Here is a 13,889-nt window from a genome sequence, read left to right as displayed (position 1 = left end):
ACAATTGAGAGAAATTATTGAGAAGTTGGAAAAGGAAGACACCGAGTAACATAAAGTGGTTAAAAATTATCTTTATTGTTTAACTTCACAAGGGGATTGAGATTTGAAAAGTTTATATTTTATTTGAAAAACAAAACACATTTTCATAGAAACCAACACAAAATTACAATTCTTAACATTCAGTGATTTAGTATAGGTCAGTCTCCACGGTACACAAAGTCTTCATCAATTAACAAAATTCTTTGGTCATCAAGAATCTGCAAAGATAAAACAAGCGATCAGCCGTACGTAAAGGGTTAGGGTTACACCTTCTAGATGCAATCCGCTAACCCTACCCTACACCCAATAGTAGCCCGCCACAGATTCCTTACCCTCAGCCGCCGTCCCATCGACACCAAAAGGATAAGTTCCACGAGGGAATCATGGACCTTACGTCTTCTAGTGAAAATGAAGTAGCTGCTTCCAGAATCCGCTTTGTGCTACCACTAGATGCAAGGAGCTACACCCAATAGTAGCCCGCCACAGATTCCCTCCACCGCCGTCCCATCAACACCAAAAGGATAAGTTCCACAACGAGGGAATCATGGACCTTACGTCTTCTAGTGAAAATGAAGTAGCTGCTTCCAGAATCCGCTTTGTGCTACCACTAGATGCAAGGAGCTACACCCAATAGTAGCCCGCCACAGATTCCCTCCACCGCCGTCCCATCAACACCAAAAGGATAAGTTCCACAACGAGGGAATCATGGACCTTACGTCTTCCGATGAAAATGAAATAGCCGCTTCCGGAGTCCACTTTGTGCTACCACTAGATGCAAGGAGCTACACCCAATAGTAGCCCGCCACAGATTCCCTCCACCGCCGTCTCATCAACACCAAAAGGATAAGTTCCACAACGAGGGAATCATGGACCTTATGTCTTCTAGTGAAAATGAAGTAGCTGCTTCCAGAATCCGCTTTGTGCTACCACTAGATGCAAGGCCCTAACCCTACACCCAATAGTAGCCCGCCACAGATTCCCTCCACCACTGTCCCATCGACACCAAAAGGATAAGTTCCACAACGAGGGAATCATGGACCTTACGTCTTCCGATGAAAATGAAATAGCCGCTTCCGGAGTCCACTTTGTGCTACCACTAGATGCAAGGAGCTACACCCAATAGTAGCCCGCCACAGATTCCCTCCACCGCCGTCTCATCAACACCAAAAGGATAAGTTCCACAACGAGGGAATCATGGACCTTATGTCTTCTAGTGAAAATGAAGTAGCTGCTTCCAGAATCCGCTTTGTGCTACCACTAGATGCAAGGCCCTAACCCTACACCCAATAGTAGCCCGCCACAGATTCCCTCCACCACTGTCCCATCGACACCAAAAGGATAAGTTCCACGACGAGGGAATCATGGACCTTACGTCTTCTAGTGAAAATGAAATAGCCGCTTCCGGAATCCGCTTTGTGCTACCACTAGATGCAAGGTTAATGAAACAGGAAGATACACTCAAGTTATTTGAGTGCTGCGACTATATGCCCCTTTCACATGATGCTACACCAATAACCCCTCAATTATCAATGCAACGTATTCATGCTACGGAGGACTTACCGTGTAATTGCAGCTCGTCACAGCTGGGGCAGGCGTCCAGAGACTGTCCTGTCAAAATGAAAAAAGATAAAGAAAGTGTAAGATACAGGTACACAGGTTGTGAGGGGTATTGCAACTTGGCTACACAGTAGTGACAGACAGACACCGAGTCCCAAGTGGAGCAGCAGGAATGGCTATCTCCAGCCGCTCACGACCCTATAGGGCAATTAGCTGAGAGATATATTTGATCATGAGGTTATCCCCTCGCCTGAAAATCATGAGCAAGTGCATCCATTGTAAAAGAAAACGGTCACCAGGTGCATTAAATAGTAGCCCGCCACAGATTCCTTACCCTCAGCTGCCGTCCCATCGACACCAAAAGTATAAGTTCCACGAGGGAATCATGGACCTTACGTCTTCCAGTGAAAATGAAGTAGCTGCTTCCAGAATCCACTTTGTGCTACCACTAGATGCAAGGCCCTAACCCTACACCCAATAGTAGCCCGCCACAGATTCCTTACCCTCAGCTGCCGTCCCATCGACACCAAAAGTATAAGTTCCACGAGGAAATCATGGAGCTTACGTCTTCCAGTGAAAATGAAGTAGCTGCTTCCAGAATCCGCTTTGTGCTACCACTAGATGCAAGGCTCTAACCCTACACCCAATAGTAGCCCGCCACAAATTCCCTCCACCGCCGTCCCATCAACACCAAAAGGATAAGTTCCACAATTGAGAGAAATTATTGAGAAGTTGGAAAAAGGAAGACACCGAGTAACATAAAGTGGTTAAAAATTATCTTTATCGTGTAACTTCACGAGGGGATTGAGATTTGAAAAGTTTATATTTTATTTAAAAAAAAAACAATACAAACATTCAGTGATTTAGTATAGGTCAGTCTCCACTGTACACAAAGTCTTCATCAATTAACAAAATTCTTTGGTCATCAAGAATCTGCAAAGATAAAACAAGCGATCAGCCGTACGTAAGGGTTAGGGTTACACCTTCTAGATGCAATCCGCTAACCCTACCCTACACCCAATAGTAGCCCGCCACAGATTCCTTACCCTCAGCCGCCGTCCCATCGACACCAAAAGGATAAGTTCCACGAGGGAATCATGGACCTTACGTCTTCTAGTGAAAATGAAGTAGCTGCTTCCAGAATCCGCTTTGTGCTACCACTAGATGCAAGGAGCTACACCCAATAGTAGCCCGCCACAGATTCCCTCCACCGCCGTCCCATCAACACCAAAAGGATAAGTTCCACAACGAGGGAATCATGGACCTTACGTCTTCTAGTGAAAATGAAATAGCTGCTTCCAGAATCCGCTTTGTGCCACCACTAGATGCAAGGCGCTACACCCAATAGTAGCCCGCCACAGATTCCCTCCACCGCCGTCCCATCAACACCAAAAGGATAAGTTCCACAACGAGGGAATCATGGACCTTACGTCTTCCGGTGAAAATGAAATAGCCGCTTCCAGAATCCGCTTTGTGCTACCACTAGATGCAAGGCCCTAACCCTACACCCAATAGTAGCCCGCCACAGATTCCCTCCACCACTGTCCCATCGACACCAAAAGGATAAGTTCCACGACGAGGGAATCATGGACCTTACGTCTTCTAGTGAAAATGAAATAGCCGCTTCCGGAATCCGCTTTGTGCTACCACTAGATGCAAGGTTAATGAAACAGGAAGATACACTCAAGTTATTTGAGTGCTGCGACTATATGCCCCTTTCACATGATGCTACACCAATAACCCCTCAATTATCAATGCAACGTATTCATGCTACGGAGGACTTACCGTGTAATTGCAGCTCGTCACAGCTGGGGCAGGCGTCCAGAGACTGTCCTGTCAAAATGAAAAAAGATAAAGAAAGTGTAAGATACAGGTACACAGGTTGTGAGGGGTATTGCAACTTGGCTACACAGTAGTGACAGACAGACACCGAGTCCCAAGTGGAGCAGCAGGAATGGCTATCTCCAGCCGCTCACGACCCTATAGGGCAATTAGCTGAGAGATATATTTGATCATGAGGTTATCCCCTCGCCTGAAAATCATGAGCAAGGGCATTCATTGTAAAAGAAAACGGTCACCAGGTGCATTAAATAGTAGCCCGCCACAGATTCCTTACCCTCAGCTGCCGTCCCATCGACACCAAAAGTATAAGTTCCACGAGGAAATCATGGAGCTTACGTCTTCCAGTGAAAATGAAGTAGCTGCTTCCAGAATCCGCTTTGTGCTACCACTAGATGCAAGGCTCTAACCCTACACCCAATAGTAGCCCGCCACAGATTCCCTCCACCACTGTCCCATCGACACCAAAAGGATAAGTTCCACAACGAGGGAATCATGGACCTTACGTCTTCCGATGAAAATGAAATAGCCGCTTCCGGAGTCCACTTTGTGCTACCACTAGATGCAAGGCGCTACACCCAATAGTAGCCCGCCACAGATTCCCTCCACCGCCGTCCCATCAACACCAAAAGGATAAGTTCCACAACGAGGGAATCATGGACCTTACGTCTTCTAGTGAAAATGAAATAGCCGCTTCCAGAATCCGCTTTGTGCTACCACTAGATGCAAGGCCCTAACCCTACACCCAATAGTAGCCCGCCACAGATTCCCTCCACCGCCGTCCCATCAACACCAAAAGGATAAGTTCCACAACGAGGGAATCATGGACCTTACGTCTTCTAGTGAAAATGAAATAGCCGCTTCCAGAATCTGCTTTGTGCTACCACTAGATGCAAGGCCCTAACCCTACACCCAATAGTAGCCCGCCACAGATTCCTTACCCTCAGCCGCCGTCCCATCGACACCAAAAGTATAAGTTCCACGAGGGAATCATGGACCTTACGTCTTCTAGTGAAAATGAAGTAGCTGCTTCCAGAATCCGCTTTGTGCTACCACTAGATGCATGGCCCTAACCCTACACCCAATAGTAGCCCGCCACAGATTCCTTACCCTCAGCCGCCGTCCCATCGACACCAAAAGTATAAGTTCCACGAGGGAATCATGGACCTTACGTCTTCCAGTGAAAATGAAATAGCCGCTTCCGGAATCCGCTTTGTGCTACCACTAGATGCAAGGTTAATGAAACAGGAAGATACACTCAAGTTATTTGAGTGCTGCGACTATATGCCCCTTTCACATGATGCTACACCAATAACCCCTCAATTATCAATGCAACGTATTCATGCTACGGAGGACTTACCGTGTAATTGCAGCTCGTCACAGCTGGGGTAGGCGTCCAGAGACTGTCCTGTCAAAATGAAAAAAGATAAAGAAAGTGTAAGATACAGGTACACAGGTTGTGAGGGGTATTGCAACTTGGCTACACAGTAGTGACAGACAGACACCGAGTCCCAAGTGGAGCAGCAGGAATGGCTATCTCCAGCCGCTCACGACCCTATAGGGCAATTAGCTGAGAGATATATCTGATCATGAGGTTATCCCCTCGCCTGAAAATTATGAGCAAGTGCATCCATTGTAAAAGAAAACGGTCACCAGGTGCATTAAACTATACCCCCCCCCCCCACCCCCGTAAGAAGATACAAGTTTAGAGGCTGGAGGTGGAGGGTCTTCTGGCCCCCCTATATCCCCGTCTTCTTGTATAACTGCTGCAGCTCTAGTTTTGGAGATCACAGCAGTTTGTAAGATCAGACGAGGTGTCTATGGATCTCAGCCTGAGCCATGGAGGCCTGGAAGAACTAAGACCAGATTTATACTTCTAGCTGCTGAAGCCCCCAAAATATCTGTCCCCCTCCTCCCAGCCTCTATCTCTAGTTCCACAGAACCACAATCCTGATAACATCAGAAGTAGCAATGGAAGATCCAAACATATAATCCAATATGGCTGCTCTCACCTGTCCTGCTCCTCTTCAGACCTGAGGGCCCTCAGCTGAGGCAAGCATTTAGCAGCTCTTAATTGGCCTTAATTAGTGAGACACACCCTCTCCCAAGTTGTGATCAAAAAACACCCTTTCACTGCTGAACTTCAGTTCCACACCTCTATGGCCAGTGGTGATACACGGGGCATTTTTGTCACATCTCTGCTGCGATTTTGAACGCATTGAAAACGCATCATTTTTCAAATGTTTCCTTGTGGTTTTAAGAAGGCGCACGTGTGGCTTTGATATATATATATATATACAAAGCAGTATATACCTCCTCAGACATTACATACATGACACAGGGTGTACACAGCAGTATATACCTCCTCAGACATTACATACATGACACAGGATGTACACAGCAGTATATACCCCCTCAGACATTACATACATGGCACAGGATGTACACAGCAGTATATACCCCTCAGACATTACATACATGACACAGGGTGTACACAGCAGTATATACCCCCTCAGACATTACATACATTACACAGGGTGTACACAGCAGTATATACCCCCTCAGACATTACATACATGGCACAGGATGTACACAGCAGTATATACCCCCTCAGACATTACATACATGGCACAGGATGTACACAGCAGTATATACCCCCTCAGACATTACATACATGGCACAGGATGTTCACAGCAGTATATACCCCCTCAGACATTACATACATGACACAAGATGTACACAGCAGTATATACCCCCTCAGACATTACATACATGGCACAGGATGTACACAGCAGTATATACCCCCTCAGACATTACATACATGACACAGGGTGTACACAGCAGTATATACCCCCTCAGACATTACATACATGGCACAGGGTGTACACAGCAGTATATACCCCCTCAGACATTACATACATGGCACAGGATGTACACAGCAGTATATACCCCCTCAGACATTACATACATGGCACAGGGTGTACACAGCAGTATATACCCCCTCAGACATTACATACATGACACAGGGTGTACACAGCAGTATATACCCCCTCAGACATTACATACATGACACAGGGTGTACACAGCAGTATATACCCCTCAGACATTACATACATGACACAGGGTGTACACAGCAGTATATACCCCCTCAGACATTACATACATGACACAGGATGTACACAGCAGTATATACCCCCCTCAGACATTACATACATGACACAGGATGTACACAGCAGTATATACCTCCTCAGACATTACATACATGGCACAGGATGTACACAGCAGTATATACCACCTCAGACATTACATACATGGCACAGGGTGTACACAGCAGTATATACCCCCTCAGACATTACATACATGGCACAGGATGTACACAGCAGTATATACCCCCTCAGACATTACATACATGACACAGGATGTTCACAGCAGTATATACCCCCTCAGACATTACATACATGGCACAGGGTGTACACAGCAGTATATACCCTCTCAGACATTACATACATGACACAGGGTGTACACAGCAGTATATACCCCCTCAGACATTACATACATGGCACAGGGTGTACACAGCAGTATATACCCCCTCAGACATTACATACATGGCACAGGATGTACACAGCAGTATATACCCCCTCAGACATTACATACATGACACAGGATGTACACAGCAGTATATACCCCCTCAGACATTACATACATGACAAAGGATGTACACAGCAGTATATACCCCCTCAGACATTACATACATGACACAGGGTGTACACAGCAGTATATACCCCCTCAGACATTACATACATGACACAAGATGTACACAGCAGTATGTACCCCCTCAGACATTACATACATGACACAGGGTGTACACAGCAGTATATACCCCCTCAGACATTACATACATGACACAAGATGTACACAGCAGTATGTACCCCCTCAGACATTACATACATGACACAGGGTGTTCACAGCAGTATATACCCCCTCAGACATTACATACATGACACAAGATGTACACAGCAGTATATACCCCCTCAGACATTACATACATGGCACAGGATGTACACAGCAGTATATACCTCCTCAGACATTACATACATGACACAGGGTGTACACAGCAGTATATACCCCCTCAGACATTACATACATGACACAAGATGTACACAGCAGTATATACCCCCTCAACATTACATACATGGCACAGGGTGTACACAGCAGTATATACCCCCTCAGACATTACATACATGACACAGGGTGTACACAGCAGTATATACCCCCTCAGACATTACATACATGACACAGGGTGTACACAGCAGTATATACCCCCTCAGACATTACATACATGACACAGGGTGTACACAGCAGTATATACCCCCTCAGACATTACATACATGGCACAGGGTGTACACAGCAGTATATACCCCCTCAGACATTACATACATGACACAGGATGTACACAGCAGTATATACCCCCTCAGACATTACATACATGGCACAGGGTGTACCTAGCAGTATATACCCCCTCAGACATTACATACATGGCACAGGGTGTACACAGCAGTATATACGCCCTCAGACATTACATACATGGCACAGGGTGTACACAGCAATATATACGCCCTCAGACATTACATACATGACACAGGGTGTACACAGCAGTATATACCCCTCAGACATTACATACATGACACAGGATGTACACAGCAGTATATACCTCCTCAGACATTACATACATGGCACAGGGTGTACACAGCAGTATATACCCCCTCAGACATTACATACATGACACAAGATGTACACAGCAGTATATACCCCCTCAGACATTACATACATGACACAGGGTGTACACAGCAGTATATGCCCCCTCAGACATTACATACATGACACAAGATGTACACAGCAGTATATACCCCCTCAGACATTACATACATGACACAGGGTGTACACAGCAGTATATACGCCCTCAGACATTACATACATGACACAGGGTGTACACAGCAGTATATACCCCTTCAGACATTACATACATGACACAAGATGTACACAGCAGTATATACCCCCTCAGACATTACATACATGACACAAGATGTACACAGCAGTATATACCCCCTCAGACATTACATACATGACACAGGGTGTACACAGCAGTATATGCCCCCTCAGACATTACATACATGACACAAGATGTACACAGCAGTATATACCCCCTCAGACATTACATACATGACACAGGGTGTACACAGCAGTATATACCCCCTCAGACATTACATACATGACACAGGATGTACACAGCAGTATATACCCCCTCAGACATTACATACATGGCACAGGGTGTACACAGCAGTATATACCCCCTCAGACATTACATACATGGCACAGGGTGTACACAGCAGTATATACCCCTCAGACATTACATACATGGCACAGGATGTACACAGCAGTATATACCCCCTCAGACATTACATACATGACACAGGGTGTACACAGCAGTATATACCCCCCCAGACATTACATACATAGCACAGGGTGTACACAGCAGTATATACCCCCTCAGACATTACATACATGACACAAGATGTACACAGCAGTATATACCTCCTCAGACATTACATACATGACACAAGATGTACACAGCAGTATATACCCCCTCAGACATTACATACATGACACAAGATGTACACAGCAGTATATACCCCCTCAGACATTACATACATGACACAGGGTGTACACAGCAGTATATACCCCCTCAGACATTACATACACGGCACAGGATGTTCACAGCAGTATATACGCCCTCAGACATTACATACATGGCACAGGGTGTACACAGCAGTATATACCCCCTCAGACATTACATACATGGCACAGGATGTACACAGCAGTATATACCCCCTCAGACATTACATACATGACACAGGGTGTACACAGCAGTATATACCCCCTCAGACATTACATACATGACACAGGATATACATAGCAGTATATACCCCCTCAGACATTACATACATGACACAGGGTGTACACAGCAGTATATACCTCCTCAGACATTACATACATGACACAGGGTGTACACAGCAGTATATACCCCCTCAGACATTACATACATGGCACAGGATGTACACAGCAGTATATACCCCCTCAGACATTACATACATGGCACAGGGTGTACACAGCAGTATATACCCCCTCAGACATTACATACATGACACAGGGTGTACACAGCAGTATATACCCCCTCAGACATTACATACATGACACAGGGTGTACACAGCAGTATATACCCCCTCAGACATTACATACATGACACAAGATGTACACAGCAGTATATACCCCCTCAGACAATACATACATGGCACAGGATGTACACAGCAGTATATACCACCTCAGACATTACGTACATGGCACAGGGTGTACACAGCAGTATATACCCCCTCAGACATTACATACATGACACAGGGTGTACACAGCAGTATATACCCCCTCAGACATTACATACATGACACAGGATGTTCACAGCAGTATATACCCCCTCAGACATTACATACATGACACAGGGTGTACACAGCAGTATATACCCCCTCAGACATTACATACATGGCACAGGGTGTACACAGCAGTATATACCCCTCAGACATTACATACATGGCACAGGATGTACACAGCAGTATATACCCCACTCAGACATTACATACATGACACAGGATGTACACAGCAGTATATACCCCACTCAGACATTACATACATGGCACAGGATATACACAGCAGTATATACCCCTCAGACATTACATACATGACACAGGATGTTCACAGCAGTATATACCCCCTCAGACATTACATACATAGCACAGGGTGTACACAGCAGTATATACCCCCTCAGACATTACATACATGACACAAGATGTACACAGCAGTATATACCTCCTCAGACATTACATACATGACACAAGATGTACACAGCAGTATATACCCCCTCAGACATTACATACATGACACAAGATGTACACAGCAGTATATACCCCCTCAGACATTACATACATGGCACAGGGTTACACAGCAGTATATACCCCCTCAGACATTACATACATGGCACAGGGTGTACACAGCAGTATATACCTCCTCAGACATTACATACACGGCACAGGATGTTCACAGCAGTATATACCCCCCTCAGACATTACATACATGGCACAGGATGTACACAGCAGTATATACCCCCTCAGACATTACATACATGACACAGGGTGTACACAGCAGTATATACCCCCTCAGACATTACATACATGGCACAGGGTGTACACAGCAGTATATACGCCCTCAGACACTACATACATGACACAGGGTGTACACAGCAGTATATACCCCTCAGACATTACATACATGACACAGGGTGTACACAGCAGTATATACCCCCTCAGACATTACATACATGGCACAGGGTGTACACAGCAGTATATACCCCCTCAGACATTACATACATGACACAGGGTGTACACAGCAGTATATACCCCTCAGACATTACATACATGGCACAGGGTGTACACAGCAGTATATACCTCCTCAGACATTACATACATGGCACAGGGTGTACACAGCAGTATATACCCCCTCAGACATTACATACATGGCACAGGGTGTACACAGCAGTATATACGCCCTCAGACACTACATACGTGACACAGGGTGTACACAGCAGTATATACCCCTCAGACAATACATACATGACACAGGGTGTACACAGCAGTATATACCTCCTCAGACATTACATACATGACACAGGGTGTACACAGCAGTATATACCCCCTCAGACATTACATACACGGCACAGGGTGTACACAGCAGTATATACCTCCTTAGACATTACATACATGGCACAGGATGTACACAGCAGAATATACCCCCTCAGACATTACATACATTGCACGGGGTGTACACAGCAGTATATACCCCCTCAGACATTACATACATGGCACAGGGTGTACACAGCAGTATATACCCCCTCAGACATTACATACATGGCACAGGGTGTACACAGCAGTATATACCCCTCAGATATTACATACATGACACAGGGTGTACACAGCAGTATATACCCCCTCAGACATTACATACATGGCACAGGGTGTACACAGCAGTATATACCCCTCAGATATTACATACATGACACAGGGTGTACACAGCAGTATATACCCCTCAGACATTACATACATGACACAGGGTGTACACAGCAGTATATACCCCCTCAGACATTACATACATGGCTCAGGGTGTACACAGCAGTATATACCCCCTCAGACATTACATACATGGCTCAGGGTGTACACAGCAGTATATACCCCCTCAGACATTACATACATGGCACAGGGTGTACACAGCAGTATATACGCCTTCAGACATTACATACATGACACAGGATGTACACAGCAGTATATACCCCCTCAGACATTACATACATGGCACAGGATGTACACAGCAGTATATACCCCCTCAGACATTACATACACGACACAGGGTGTACACAACAGTATATACCTCCTCAGACATTACATACACGGCACAGGGTGTACACAGCAGTATATACCCCCTCAGACATTACATACATGACACAGGATGTACACAGCAGTATATACCCCCTCAGACATTACATACATTACACAGGGTGTACACAGCAGTATATACCCCCTCAGACATTACATACATGACATAGGATGTACACAGCAGTATATACCCCCTCAGACATTACATACATGACACAGGGTGTACACAGCAGTATATACCCCCTCAGACATTACATGCATGACACAGGGTGTACACAGCAGTATGTACCCCCTCAGACATTACATACATGACACAGGATGTACACAGCAGTATATACCCCCTCAGACATGACATCCATGGCACAGGGTGAACACAGCAGTATATACCCCCTCAGACATAACATACATGGCACAGGGTGAACACAGCAGTATATACCCCGTCAGACATTACATACATGGCACAGGGTGTACACAGCAGTATATACCCCGTCAGACATTACATACATGACACAGGGTGTACACAGCAGTATATACCCCCTCAGACATTACATACATGGCACAGGGTGTACACAGCAGTATATTCCCCCTCAGACATACATGGCACAGGATGTACACAGCAGTATATACCCCTCAGACATTACATACATGGCACAGGTTGTACACAGCAGTATATAATCCTCAGACATTACATACATGGCACAGGGTGTACACAGCAGTATATACCCCTCAGACATTACATACATGGCACAGGGTGTACACAGCAGTATATACCCCCTCAGACATTACATACATGACACAGGATGTTCACAGCAGTATATACCCCTCAGACATTACATACATGACACAGGGTGTACACAGCAGTATATACCTCCTCAGACATTACATACATGGCACAGGGTGTACACAGCAGTATATACCCCCTCAGACATTACATACATGACACAGGGTGTACACAGCAGTATATACCCCCTCAGACATTACATACATGACACAGGATGTACACAGCAGTATATACCCCCTCAGACATTACATACATGGCACAGGGTGTACACAGCAGTATATACCCCCTCAGACATTACATACATGACACAGGGTGTACACAGCAGTATATACGCCCTCAGACATTACATACATGACACAGGGTGTACACAGCAGTATATACCCCTCAGACATTACATACATGACACAGGGTGTACACAGCAGTATATACCCCCTCAGACATTACATACATGACACAGGGTGTACACAGCAGTATATACCCCCTCAGACACTACATACATGACACAGGGTGTACACAGCAGTATATACCCCCTCAGACATTACATACATGGCACAGGGTGTACACAGCAGTATATACCCCCTCAGACATTACATACATGACACAGGATGTACACAGCAGTATATACCCCCTCAGACATTACATACATGGCACAGGATGTACACAGCAGTATATACCCCTCAGACATTACATACATGACACAGGGTGTACACAGCAGTATATACCCCCTCAGACATTACATACATGACACAGGGTGTACACAGCAGTATATACTCCCTCAGACATTACATACATGACACAGGGTGTACACAGCAGTATATACCTCCTCAGACATTACATACATGACACAGGGTGTACACAGCAGTATATACCCCCTCAGACATTACATACATGACACAAGATGTACACAGCAGTATATACCCCCTCAGACATTACATACATGACACAGGATGTACACAGCAGTATATACCCCCTCAGACATTACATACATGACACAGGATGTACACAGCAGTATATACCCCCTCAGACATTACATACATGACACAGGATGTACACAGCAGTATATACCTCCTCAGACATTACATACATGACACAGGGTGTACACAGCAGTATATTCCCCCTCAGACATACATGGCACAGGGTGT

At 45.4% G+C, this 13,889-nt stretch overlaps 1 protein-coding gene across 2 annotated transcripts in view; it reads right to left on the bottom strand.

Moving 5' to 3' along the window:
* Window positions 1-1,599: 1,599 nt before the first annotated feature.
* Window positions 1,600-13,889, bottom strand: part of LOC140106190 (uncharacterized) — a 29,762-nt gene continuing 17,472 nt past the window's right edge. Inside the window, exons 2-5 of one of the 2 annotated variants that reach the window (XM_072130470.1) lie at window positions 4,796-4,843; window positions 3,382-3,429; window positions 2,450-2,529; window positions 1,600-1,647 (exon numbers count right to left, since the gene is read on the bottom strand). In XM_072130470.1, the coding sequence (XP_071986571.1) occupies window positions 2,470-2,529; window positions 3,382-3,429; window positions 4,796-4,843 (156 nt within the window). In that variant the 3' untranslated portion in view covers window positions 1,600-1,647; window positions 2,450-2,469. The remainder of the gene's footprint in view (window positions 1,648-2,449; window positions 2,530-3,381; window positions 3,430-4,795; window positions 4,844-13,889) is intronic. The other variant, XM_072130471.1, reaches the window with a different exon arrangement.

The sequence above is a fragment of the Engystomops pustulosus genome, chromosome 11, assembly GCF_040894005.1.
Source record: "Engystomops pustulosus chromosome 11, aEngPut4.maternal, whole genome shotgun sequence".
Classification (NCBI taxonomy): Eukaryota; Metazoa; Chordata; class Amphibia; order Anura; family Leptodactylidae; genus Engystomops; species Engystomops pustulosus.
Note: the sequence above shows the minus strand (reverse complement) of the source record. Positions and strands in the feature narration are given on the sequence as shown.